General features: G+C 43.6%; 2 protein-coding genes across 4 annotated transcripts in view; one reads left to right on the forward strand and one right to left on the reverse strand.

Annotated features, from left to right (window-relative positions):
• LOC116853945 (protein ROP) overlaps positions 1–3,928 on the reverse strand; it is a 7,692-nt gene extending 3,764 nt beyond the window's left edge. Inside the window, exons 1-3 of one of the 2 annotated variants that reach the window (XM_032835342.1) lie at positions 3,766–3,928; positions 1,389–1,685; positions 292–395 (exon numbers count right to left, since the gene is read on the reverse strand). In XM_032835342.1, coding sequence (XP_032691233.1) covers positions 292–395; positions 1,389–1,685; positions 3,766–3,793 — 429 coding nt within the window. In that variant the 5' untranslated portion in view covers positions 3,794–3,928. Of the gene's footprint in view, positions 1–291; positions 396–861; positions 966–1,388; positions 1,686–3,765 lie in introns of both variants that reach the window. The other variant, XM_032835333.1, reaches the window with a different exon arrangement.
• Positions 3,929–5,282: 1,354 nt separating this feature from the next.
• Positions 5,283–13,661, forward strand: part of LOC116853897 (probable Ras GTPase-activating protein) — a 552,848-nt gene continuing 544,469 nt past the window's right edge. Inside the window, exon 1 of one of the 2 annotated variants that reach the window (XM_032835276.1) lies at positions 5,283–5,812. In XM_032835276.1, coding sequence (XP_032691167.1) covers positions 5,764–5,812 — 49 coding nt within the window. In that variant the 5' untranslated portion in view covers positions 5,283–5,763. The remainder of the gene's footprint in view (positions 5,813–13,661) is intronic. The other variant, XM_032835285.1, reaches the window with a different exon arrangement.

Raw genomic sequence — 13,661 nt, forward strand, 5'->3', positions numbered from 1 at the left:
GAGAGAGAGAGAGAGAGAGAGAGAGAGAGAGAGAGAGAGAGAGAGAGAGAGAGAGACAAGTCTGTCGCCCGGTCTTTCGCAACGTAAAAAGCAAAACGACAAACCGGTGAAAAGTAGCGAGATTTCTAAAGCCCGTAAAAAGACCGGCGATCTCTTTTATCTCGCGATCTCTTCTATATACAGCTGTGTACAGCTCTACTACTAGGTGTCTACTATTTGATTCTCTTCTATTCTTTTCTATTCTTTTTTTCTCTTTTTCGTTTGTTTCTCTATTCTCCGCTTGGACGTCACCTGCGATTCGTACGGCAGGAATGCGATGTTGATCTCTTTGAGGGTTTTGATCTTTTTAGCGGCGAGAGACTTGCAGATTTCATTGAACAGCTCCTCCGGGCATACTGGCCGTGTGCAAGCATGAATGCATTCTGATTATTAGTATGTGCTTGTTCGTGAGATATTATTGAAGGATCAGGGATCGCCGGTGGGGATGGGAGGAGATTTACATCGCGCTAGATTTACGTCGTATCGATTGTTATCCGACTGTGGTTCGCGTGCGATTAGATTTCCACGTATGATTAGAGACCGAAAAGTGAACACAGATAGACGCGTGACGAACAATTGTGTTGTTTCATCTATGTGTGTGTGTGTGTGTGTGTGTGTGTGTGTGTGTGTGTGTGTGTGTGTGTGTGTGTGTGTGTGTGTGTGTGTGTGTGTGTGTGTGTGTGTGTGTGTGTGTGTGTGTGTGTGTGTGTCTTTGTGTGTAGATATGTACGTGTACGTGTATGTGCGTACGATGTATGTACGTGCCCGCCATCACGAAGAAACGCTGAAACATTGTTCTTGTCATAACATTCGTTGCTTTACCTGCTCTTCGTACGGTATGAAAGCGATGTTGATCTCTTTTAGTGTCTTTATGTGCTTAGCTACCAGCGAGTGACACAATTCTTTGAACAACTCGTCGGGGCATGCTGCAAAGAAATATACTGAGTACTTCGAGTTCATCAGGAGTTCTCAATTGAAGAGGGTCGGACCGTTCGAGTGTTAACGTAGTTAATCCCGGGGGTGAATGTCGGACAGAGATTCAATTTCACAGAGCGCGGGCTACCGAGATGACGTGCATGCTGCAAATCGGGAATACAATCGGCGAAGTTACAGTGGCGTTTTCGACCGAAATCTTCAGCGAGGAAGACGAGAAGAATTTCACAAATGCATTCTCGTTGCCGATGTCTCCGTTTTGCAAGGTTTTCCTTATTAAATTATCTATCTCGGCGAATGTGTGTTTTTGGAAATTACGCGAATTGCTCCCCTCGCGAAAGAGACGGATCGTTCGGACTCGTCATCGGGAGTGGAGGATACGCTGATCCTTAGGAATGATACGGTTCAACGGATACCTTCGGTGAAGTATACGTGGGCGATCTTGTAGGTGGTCCTCGTCGGATTACTGAAATCGTCGATCAGCTTCTGCACCGATGAGTTGCACGGCGTGATGAGATAGATCGCCTCCATCGTCGGCAGAGGCTCGCGCTTCTTGTTGATATCCTCAACCAGGGTGATACCCTGGGCGCTGATGTCGTGCATCTTGCAGCACGCCGACACCATTCTCATCGCGAGCTGATCCACCACCAGAATCCGCCATTCTACCCCACCTGTTGTCTTCTTCTTCTGCTTGATCACCTCGTTCATAATCTCTGCAATGCGAGAGAATTCGTGCAGTCAGTGAACGATAAATTCTTCATTGGAATTGCGAATTTAAAAACGTGAGAAACGACGTTCTTGACAAAGTATTACCGATTGGAGCAATTTAACAGAGACTCCAAATTAATAATTTATCTCGAGCGCGATGAAATAAAGATCGAATATAATCGCGACGTAACGGTTGATTTTATATCGTGAAATATTCACGACGTAATTTTTTAAACGCTGCAATTAATGGCACTTCTATAATAAATGGCGAGTCGCTGGATATTTTTCCCCATGGTTATCTACGTTGTGTAATATTCGTATCGCGCTTCAATAGAGAAAGAGTACATATCGAAAAATAAATACATTAGTAATACGTGTTGTGTGTATTCTGATACGAATCCAATCGGCGTTATATTCAGAGGAAAAGGACAATTTTTGCAAAATATAGTAATCATCGAGAGCGAAGAATATCCCAGTGCTTGTTAAATACCGTTTCTCTTTCGCACAGCGCAATTGGGTTGCGTTTGACAAATCGAGAATAAATTCGTCTCTTACAATCGGCTCTCATTCAGGAAATCATGAAAATGAATGAATCTATTCGATGAGGCGAATAACGAAATCGTGGAAACGCTGATCGTGACGCCATTAACAGTAACGTAAGTGAGCATAATTCGCAGTCATTGACAATTAACAGTCGTCGTTAATCATTGACGGCAACATCGTTGACGGGCGGATCGAGAGCAGTTTTGACGTTCTCTAAACGTATATTGATCGTCTTGACGGAGAGATGACGTCACTACGTTCAGGCGCGTATCAACGAGACCGCAAACCCTGTTTCTGACGATTCCGGAAGGCTCTGCAGATTTAGACGGGAAAAAGCCGACCTTTTTGTCTGAATTGTCGATAGTGTTAATGGTATGGAAAAAAGAATGATATTAAGCGGCCGAATTAATCGATTTAGGAAGCTGACACAAATATGTTGAAATTTATATGCTGAAATCATAATAGTTTCTAATCGTGTCGAATTTCTGATACAAAAGATGCTGTTTTTTCTCATCGAATTTTCGGCGATGATGAATGAATTTACATAACAATAACAATCTGGATTAACTTTTTAACGATGATCAACTTTGTCTCACGCAGTTCTCAGTGGTGTATCGACGATACGTGAGATTTCCCAACATCAGCGGTATTAATACGGTATTAACATTGTACTAATTGTTAATTGTACGTAAACGTGAAGACGACGTGCCTATTAATTCTGAGAACTTAATGGAAAATTGATGATTGGTATCTGGTGACAAGTAAAATTCGCGCTCGTGATTAAGATGCATTTTTGACCAGCTTACTGCTTATCTCGGAAAAGTAATCTCGTCGACATGGCTGAAATCACTTCGAGGGAGCAACAGTTACTACGGGGAGAGTGTTGCCACTGAATCACGAGCGATAATGCACAGGCATTTGGTCGCGTTAATAAAGCAAATTTTTCGTTGGCGGCATTGATTGGCGCGTTTCGCGAAAATCATCATCCATCATCGCGGCCACGGATGTGGGAGCACCCGTCGTGTTTTCCGTGTCTCACCGCGACGTTTTCCGTCGTGGTATTCGCGCTTCCTTGAGCTCGAGATCGTCGTCGCGAACGCTGCGAGCCGTAGTAATTTCGGCGAAAGAAGATTCCGACGGCCCGGACATGTGATAATGATACCAGTTCATGTTTACGTGTGACAGTTGACACGCGTGTTAGCCCGAAGCGAGATACGGTTCCTCGTGAGGTCTACGATAATCGTGAGGTCTACGTCGACGTCGAGCCGCGCTCCGAGCTCGTCGCGAGGAAGATCCGCGCGAATCACACGCGTCTCACGGCCGATGTTTGACGTTTCCGTAGTCGCCTGACCGTCGCAGCTGATGAAATCATCGGGGCCGTGTACGCCCAATTTGCAGGAGATTTCTCGACACGACGGCGAGCGACAGGTGCAAGATCAGTGCGGCCGAGACGATCCGCGAGTCGACCGACGACGCTGAGTGACGATGTTTACGGACGAAGACAGAAGCAGTACGAAATTAATGTATTTTTACGCTACTCACTATGACCGACTTGTGCCTTGAGCGCCATTTTGCCAGGACTGACTGCCGCCTCGCTAACCAGATGGCGATACGATCTCCGAATTGCGTCCGGCGGCGGCTGACACTACTTCGATCGGCACCTGCGCATTGCGATCGTCGCTCCGTGTGGCACCGGCTTTTTGTTCCTTCCTGCTACACTTTCTGCACTCCTCCCGTTCTGTCGTCTCCTCTCAACCTCTTGCCAAGCGCCGAACGTGTACCAGCTTCACTGCGAGTACAAGAGGTGTAATGTTGAGTGTTTCAACCGCGGGGTATTTGTTCTTCTTAGTTGCATTGTATTGCACTCCTGGGGGTCAGAGTAAGGTAAAGGTATAAGTCAGCGTTGGGAGAACAGAGATGGAGGATTAGGGGAAAGAAAAAGTACCCCGCAGGGACTATTGGGAAGGGCAGACTATCTATCTTTCTGCGCATGAAATAGACATATAAAAAAGTAATTGAGAAATAAATGTACATTCGGAAAGAGTGAAAGAAAAAGAAGCATTGCGGAGGAGGGAGTATAGAAAGTGCAATTTGATTAACATTTACGACAGTGATTTAAATCTTTAATCTTTACCCAACGATATCGCGACTTGCTTCGATTCTAATGTAATTGCGTGGGAATTTGATACATTGTCACTATCTGGTTCCTAAGGAAAACATATCAATATATTGCACATACACGGCGCGATTAATGACGAACATAAACACTAGATATAAAGTCACGTGCCCCATCTTACACCAATCAGAGACGAAAAGTGTAATATGATGTGTTCAAATTTCTATTTGAATTTGTAAGTTTCACTTCCTAGTCATAAGAGCAACTAAATCTAGGCATCTCTAATAATTATTTTCGTCCGATCAATCGACGAGCACTCGAGTCGCGCAGCGTTATACACGAACTCGTTGTTAAAGCTACGTTTTTATTATTAATTCAGCCGATCGTTCGCGATTGTATTTCGGTACGACTCGAGCCATCAATGAGACACGTAGTATCCAAGTATCGGGAGTGAAAATGTCGAGTCTACCGGTTACCACGGACGAGATTACGCGCGCGTTTGGCTTATCCGTAACGTTATCTGATTACGGTATTTCGCAAGCCCGGTGTGCGCGAGTCGTCTCGATAGCGGTACCATCGCGACGTGAGCAGCCGTACGTTTCCGTAACCGATCCAGGTTCTCCGTAACGCGGTGGCTGCACGGGTGCAGCTCGCGCGGGAGCGAGCCTGACACCGGGCGCGCGATGCGCGAGGTATCGCGATCGAAGCGTCCGATTTGCGCGAGTGACAACGGCCGGCGATTACGCGCGATGAGGCACACGCGGGAGCCGAGAGACGGCGAGCAGCAGCGAGAGCAACGGACCACCTGACAACGAGAGCGAAAGGAGCGAGCGAGAGCGGCCGGCGAGGGTGGGTGGAAGGGAGAGAGGGAGAGAGTGAGCGAGCGAGCGGGCGCGCGCACGCGACAGAGACAACAGGCCGGCGAGGACGCGGGTCGACGGCAGCTCTCAGTTCGAATTTGTTCGCCGTCGTGCGTGCCTCGTGTCCGCGCGAGTGCGTCTTTCTTCCGCGTGTACACAAATCACGTTCATACGTGCGTTCTTTGGTTTAACCGTTCGTTTGTTTGTTCGTTCGTTCGTTTGTTCGTTCGCCGGCCTGGTCGACGTTCAGTTTCTCTCCGAGTCGTGCTGCGTCGCTCTGTGACTTCTCAGAGCATCCGAAAGCGTTCGCGTGTCGTGGACGCGTGACGGACAAGCAGAGTAGAAACAGAGACACAGCACGAAAAAACGCGCGATCGTGTCGCGTCGCGTGTTCGGCACGCGCGAGAGAATGTGTGCCGGCGCGATTGGCAGTATCGTTCCTCAGTGATAATCGGAAGACGTCGAAGGTTTGTGTGATCAGTTGTGCGACCTGTTGGTGTTGGGGGAGAAGCGTCATCGCGACCTGGATTTCGCGTGAGCCACGTTCGCCGCACGAGGGCAAAGATGAAGCTAGAGTATCCCTCCCGCGTCGAGGGCTGGCTCAACGTTTGCGGTGAGTACATATAATGTTTACATGCTCGTAAATGAATGGGAGAAAGAAAGAATGGGAGAGGCGTACGTGCCGCGGCGTCCGGACGAATTTACTTGTACGACTTGTCGTAGACAACGACGTGTCTCTCTTTCTCTCTCTCTTTCACCAGTTGAAGATTGTTAACGCGAGTACTCGGAATTATTGTTTCGAACTTTCGAATAGAGAATAAGAATGCGAATGTGTTATAAAATATATATCTCGAGATGTGATCAATAATTTAGAGAAGTGATTCGTTTCTCGCATAATATGCCATTCGAACAAAAAACAAGTTCTAAGTACAATTAGTGCCGACGTTTACGTATGTATAGTTCGCCAGGGCTTTTCAAAAGTAATCATTGACTCGAAAATGGCGATAACTTTTTCGAAGAAGAGAGACAGAGATAATTTGCATTGTTGACGAGATATTCTCGAGTCACGTCCTCGAAACAATGGTCGAATTGACAGCTCACGTGCACCCTTCGACGGATTAAATTTAATTTGAACTTTTTATAAAAGACTAACGCGAAAAACCAATCAACCGGCGTGGAGGCGCGCAGCATTTTGCAGTGTCGCATGCATTTAATCCCCTCGGGTGCACGTGCGCGGTGTGTGCCACGAGAATGCGCTATTGCTCTCGTTTCGACCTCACACGCGACCTGCACATGCTATTCGTGATATAATGTTAAGTGTGAAATCGCTGCGAGAGAAGATGAAGCCGGAGGTAAGTTTAATTCTTGATCTCAAGATTGACAGAAAACTGTAGAGTAGAAAACGCGTCAGTTGATTTCACTCTTAAGCTTGATCTACAATGTGTTATTTGCTTCCTTTTTCTTTATCTCTTTCTGATTCCAACTTTAAACCTTAAGCCTGATCTACAATATGCGTTTTTTGCGTTCTGTTTCTTGTCTTCTATCTTTTTCTGGTTTAAAGCTTAAGGTTTGAATCAGAAAGGGATAAAGAGAAAGAAGCAGGAAGCAAAGAGCGTATTGTAAATTAGGTTTTAAACTAAAAAAAGACAGAACAAAAAATAGGAAACAAAGAGTATATTGTAGATTAGGCTTTAGGGCCGATTGTTTCAACCTCTTGGTAAGTTAACTGATAGTTAAATCATATGTTTGTCTTTGTTTTCCCTTCAATTTATAGACAGACATATGATTGACTATCAGTTAATTTACTTAGAAGTTGGAAGACTGGCCCTTAATCCGATTTAGCACTATTTTCCCTCGAAGACTATAGTTGTCGTAACTTTTTCCTTTGATCTTCCCTGACTGGACCTGATTGTTTCAACCTCTTGGTAAGTTAACTGATAGTTAAATCATATGTTTGTCTTTGTTTTCCCTTCAATTTATAGACAGACATATGATTGACTATCAGTTAATTTACTTAGAAGTTGGAAGACTGGCCCTTAATCCGATTTGGCAGTATTTTCCCTCGAAGACTATAGTTGTCGTAACTTTTTCCTTTGATCTTCCCTGACTGCAATATTGCAATAAGTGCAGAAAGTGAGAAACGACAGATTTCTCGAGCGAGATTCAATGACTGACAATTCGGATGCAATTCTGTCTTGTTTCGAACGTGCAAAGCGAGGCTATTGACTCCGCAGCTCTCCAAGAGACCTGAAACAAATCACCAATATACCGGGAGCAAAGCAAACGCGATATTGAGTTTGACGGTTATCAATCGCAACGATAGCCGCGACATTACATACTATAGGCGGGTTCGATAAAACTTAATTTGTCGTCGGACCAACGAACGACATTCGACGCGGCCAAGTTTCAATTCCTCTGCGATAAAATTCGATTACACGTCGCTGAGACGCGAAAGCTCGCTTGAAATTTCATACGTACACTCTGAAGGGCGATTAATGCCTTTCAGAAATGCGATCGATACACAACAGCGACAGTGACACGTGTGTTTCCTTCGTTTTCCGGACTACGCGTCCCGTTCACTTAGTTCACGGACAAGGATTGTGAGGAGAGTCAAAGCTCTCCTTTCTCCCCCCTCTGTCTCTCCCGAGGGAACTTTTAATTCGCCGCTCTAGGAAACTAAGAGCATTACAGGAATTTTATATCGGGCACGAAATACACGGCGCACTTTATAAACTGTGTTCTACCGCCGCGTTTCCCTCGTCTCCGCTGGGACTGTCGTCGTAAAAGGCGAGTTTACAGTCGCTCGCTAATTTTTCCAAGTATCGCGCGATCGCGGCGAATAATTCCGTCGAGCAGCTTTTTCCTCGCGCGCACGCCCCGCTCGTGATGGGTTACGCAATCCCGTAACAAAACATAGCAAATAGCGGTAAAGTGTCGGACGTTACGCGATAGCAGTTCTTTCGCTTCTCCGCGCGCATCTCTACGTGTGTTTCTCGGCTCGAGAGACCCGATAAGTGTAATATGTACGCCCGGCTCCTCCCTCGCGCGCGCGGGATTCTCTCCCGTTTCTTGCGGTCTCGTGAAAAAAAGAAATAATAAGAGGGCGGAGAGAAAGAGAGGAAAATGAAAGCAGCGGGAGGGTGAGATTTCTTTCTGCGACGCCTCCCATGTGGGTTCGGCGGGATCTCCTGATGTCGTCGGGGTTTAACGACCTCGCGCTTTTTTCCATCACGGCCCTTCCTCGCCGAAGCAAGAAAGTCCAATTTTTACGAGCAGCTCCGACACGTCGCGCGCGGCGATTTTTTACCTGACCGAAGAAAAATCCTCGATTCAGCCGTTCAACCTGTTCTTTTGTTATCGGAGTCCCTCCCCCTCTCTGGACGACGCGACGCGTGTCCCCGAATATTCCTTCGGCTATATTCGCGTCGGGAAATTCCGGGATTAGAGAAATGCACAACAGTGGGACGCGTTGGTCGGTAGTGTCGACTGAATATGAAATCTTCCGGGGTCTCGGGATGCAGGTGATGTGCGGCAGATCAAACGTAGAAGACAGCCGGTTGGCAGAATTTGAAAATTTCACCTTTCTTGTCTATTCTCGGTCGATCCCGTTAGTTTCAGCCTCAACCCCGAATTTAAAAGTATAATACACCGAGAGAAAAGATACACACAGAAAAATGCAGACTGCACAAATATAAATGTTTTCAAGTATTTCATAAGATTGTGTATCCACAAATCTGTCACAAACTCTTCACTAGCATCAAATTTATTCAAAATGCATTCTGAATCCTAGTAGGTTCAATATATCAATCGAGAATATTAAATTAAAACAAAAATTCGAATTGTTTACAATATAGTGAGTTTTTCAAATTTGTGATGAATAATCTTTAGAACTGTTGTCAAGAAAATATTCTTTGTCGAAGATTACCATTATTTAAAAGAAAAAAGGTAAATTAAGCCATCGCTTTTCTTAGCATCTAAGATGATATTTTTTTGTGTTAATCCCACTAAAATTGTGGTCGATTTTTTGTTGTCTTAACAAAAAGGTAATAGCATTGTGTGTACAATATTATTATCTTTAACTGTAGTAACGATTGCTACAAAGATGACCCCAGCTGTAATTTCATTATGTTATTACAATCACAATATCAAACATTTTCTTCTCAGTGTATATTTTGACGCGCATCTTTTGCAATTCACTCGTGCAGAGATCAAAGTGCGTGTTGTATGTGGAAAGAAATTTCAGTTCGTATAACGAAATGGCGAATAAACGAAAACCCGATAACGAGGAACGATATCTATGTCACCATGGCCGAGAAACGTCCGCTTGAATATTTTCCTGCGTTAAAACTCGGTTGAGATAACCGAGACAGACTGAATAGAAATCTCCTACAGGAATTTTTACGTTCCTACAAACGAGTTTTCGTCTGGCCCGCAGATAACGGAAATTCAGTTACACGAACCGAGTTTTGTTTTTCATACATAGATTGCACATGCCCGAGTAAAAATCGCGCTGCTTGCGCACACGGGGTGTCATGAATGGTCGAATATTTATTAAATTGAGGGTTATACAATTTTCAGTCTTACACATAATTTTTGAGATTGAAAATAACTCTAGCATAAGTAACTCTGAATATAATGATAGGATTATAATGGCATTAATTATAACAATTTCAATCTTTCTTATTCTCTTACATGCATAAAGTCGAAAATCCTGTAACTCTCGGCCTAAGGAATGTTTGGGCATCTCTTATGTGTACACTCAGTATAGATGGATCATACACAGAAAAATATCATTTAATGCATAAAAAGTGCGATGACTCAGTTCATTTTTCTTTTTTTAAGTAATGATTATCTTCAACAAAGAATATTTTCTTTGTAATAACCTTAAAATGTATTCACTGCAAATTTGAAGAAAGTTTAAATTTCATATCATCAAAAGCTCATTGTCACATGTGCAAAGAAGAATTCATTTTCTTTAGAAGAATATGATAAAACTTTATCAAAGAAACTTTTTTTATCAAGAAAATTTATCGATTCGACTCTATGCACCAAGCAAACCAATTTAATATTTTTGATTGAAATGCCAGACTTACTAGAATTCGGAATGTTTCTTGAATAAACTTGATGCTCATTTGATGAGCTTTTGATAGATTCGTGGATATATAAGTTGATGAAGTACTTGAAACAAGTAACATTCATTTTGCATGCAACATGTATTCTTCTCTGTATGCATACACTGAGAAAAAATCTAGAAATTAACAAATATTTCTCAAGTGAGTACCACTAACATATTTACTTAAAATTCTTTTCATTTAAACTGAGTATTGTTTACTCGATTTAAGTAAGTATTTGTTAATTTTTAGATATTTTTCTCGCACTCGCGATTGTCCCGTTATTTGCTGCTTATTCGTTATTTTTTGCATATTTTCGCACGCGTGTGATCCCTCCTCTGTGATTTTCTCTCGCGTATCGGAGTCGCGACGTCCTCTCGTACCTCTGTCCGGCCGATCATTCGCGATTACGTCGTCGCGTGGCTCGCGGGACCATTTTAATTCCCCGGCTCTCCTTTGTTTCCAATCTCCCCCTTCCCCGTGCGTCTGCATCGCGCTATCGTCAAAGTATCGGCAGAGGCCCCCGCCGATCGATCGTTATATCTCTCTTTTTGTTGCGCTCACTCTCTATCTCCCTTTCTCTCGGAGCGTCGCGCATTTGCATCGAAATGAAAACATTCCCATTTGATCGCCATCTCCATTGCAGAGGCCTTTTGTCTTCGCTCGGCCGCCGCGAATGGACGTTCCCTGTATCATGAATTTGTACACATCCGCTGTTCACGGTCGCTACTCGACGTAAATGTCCCTGTCTTGCTCGCGAGGCAGTCTTCGGAGCACTTGTGCCGTCGTTTCGTCGTCCGCTCGCTCGCGACGATCTTCCGGGACGTCGGATAACACGCATCACCCTTCGCAACGTTTTGCCTTAACGATCCACTTGAATCCACGCGAAACCACCTTCTTCCCGTCCTTGTGAGCTTTTACGTTTAATTACACGCTAATGTAACACATGTGAAAATGAATGTTAATGATACGACAACGTGAACGTACAATGCCGTGTGATGAAAAGAAATGGGAAATGCGAACGGGTGAAATATCCCCTTGAGGGGATGTCTCGGTGTGTTTGTGTATGGGAGTCGACGAAGGATTAAAGTCACACCAAATTATATAGCCTCCAAGATCAAGCTTCAGCAAACAACAAGCCGTTTCTAGATAGTGTAGTATTTATGAGACACCTCACCGTCTAAGCCGAGAAGACGATTCTCTGAGCCTCACGCGACTATCATAAGAAAGATATGATGAAAGAAAAGGAACAGCTTGTTTGTTTGGTGAAAGGCAGCCTTTGCTAGGCTGTCTAGGCTACGGTTGACACCTCGAAAATCGCGAGGAAAAGCGGAGCAGGTGCTTCTGAAAGCGCGTCCATTCTTCCTTTATTTTCGTCGTTCGCCCGACTACTGGACGCGTTCAGTCCAACGACCAGTCTCACCACGGCTTTGCCCATATTTTATCCCCCTTTCTCCCGTTACGTTTGCGTGTCGTCCGGAAATAATAAAGAGAGCGTTTCCCCGACACGTGACGAAAGGCAGGGTTACACGCGCAAAGGTGCAGGTTAGCGGCCGCGCAGGCAGGTAGCAGGTAAGCTACCTCTCGCTCCTCTCGCGTGTGATCTGTATGAATAAATCATACCGGAGGAGATGAGAAAGGAAGGGAGGCAGGTAGCTTGTTTTACTCGACTTTGAAAACGCGCGCTGCTTCCGCGTTGTATATTTTCTCAACGTTATTATTTAATATCGTTCCTCACGACTGGTATTCTGCAAATGCGGCGCATTCTTCGCATTATTTCAGTTTTGAGGTATACTTTAATTTCTTTTCTTTTTGAGAGAAGTTTTATTTATCACGATTAAAAATAAGAACGCGCAATCTTGACCCATTTGTTGTTTAACACGTTTGCAGGCCGCGAGAGACAGGTCTTTAATTTCGCGACGCGCGCGAAATATCTGTCGTCGAGGGCTGACAGTGTCGATAAAGAACAAAGTGAATTTCGGTGGACCTCGACGGAGAGCGCTGACTCGCTGAGGAGTATTTGCGTCTTGAAGTTTCCTGACGCCGACCTTTTTTGGCCGTACTACTCGTACCGTGCGTCCTTGTTAAGATCCTTGATTTACGAAGACGTTACCGATCACCCGAATCTACGAGGAATTAAATTACTCTGACGCGAGTCAGCGAGTCGTTGCGCAATAAAGTAAGAAAAATAATCGCGCGTAGTAAACGTCAGAACACTCGCGGTGCTCCTTATTTGGCGAGGAAACTTTGGAAAGTTTCGCGAATACGCAAATGTTGCTTGCACGCGCGCACCGTCGACGATGCATCTTGTGAAATGCGAGGTAATTAAATAAACTGAAGGTAATTATGTAGAATAAGGACTTTTCCGAATTTTGATATTTTTTTGCTGCAATCTTGATTGCAAACATCTTTGTTGTTCCAATAGTGATAATCAAATGGGGGAGCCTAAAAAATATGTAAACTATCTATGTTTTTAACTATTTTTTCTAACATATGCCTGTACGTAGAATATCGTATCCCTTAAGGTTTAAGACTGAAATTGCAACAAAGTACTGAAAAGATTAGAACATTTATTTATTAGTAACAAACACCACTTTATTAGTAATATAAAAAAATAATTTTTACAAAAATAAACATTGAATTTTTATTTAAATTGGAAATCGGGTCTTCAAATTGTACATTGAGTTTTTAAATCGTATTTCAAAGATATGCAGTCATAAACAATAAAAAAAGTATTAGTTAATTACTAATTAATCCTATATTACATTAATATAACAATAAAACAAAACAAAAATAAAAGTACGCAAGTAATGTTACTAGTGTTATCTATTTTGTTACATAACATAAATATTGCTTTAATAACATGTTTCAACAACATTTTTAACTGATTTGGCTAATTCTTTTATCATGCCTGTTTCATTTGTCACCGCGGTTTCCTTCGTCATCGCGGTTTAATTCGTTATTGAGCGCAATGATTTAAAAAAGATTTTGCCGTCGCTCGTTGTTTGTTAAAAAGTTATTAACAAAAAAATTTGTATGAATGTAACGTAATTTTTCAAAACAGTTCTATAAAATACACACTTTTCCTTTCACTTTTGTGAGAAATTCTCACTCTTTAGCTTAAATACAACAGACTTGGTCCTCTCCCGCCGCGCTGCGGGGGGTCTGGGGGGCCCTCCAGTTACACGCCTAAAGACAGGCATTTTTTTTATTAATATCTCGGAAACTATAAGCGACCGCCATATAGCCATGTTTATGTTATTGAAATATGGTAAAAAATAAAAAAAGTGTCTGTCCCTAGCCGTGTAACTAGGGGGCTATGCCCCGCACTGCGGCGGGGGGGGGGGGGGG

Source organism: Odontomachus brunneus, unplaced genomic scaffold, assembly GCF_010583005.1.
Source record: "Odontomachus brunneus isolate Ranch 3 - 2012 unplaced genomic scaffold, Obru_v1 Obru_scaffold_001, whole genome shotgun sequence".
In the NCBI taxonomy this organism is placed as follows: Eukaryota; Metazoa; Arthropoda; class Insecta; order Hymenoptera; family Formicidae; genus Odontomachus; species Odontomachus brunneus.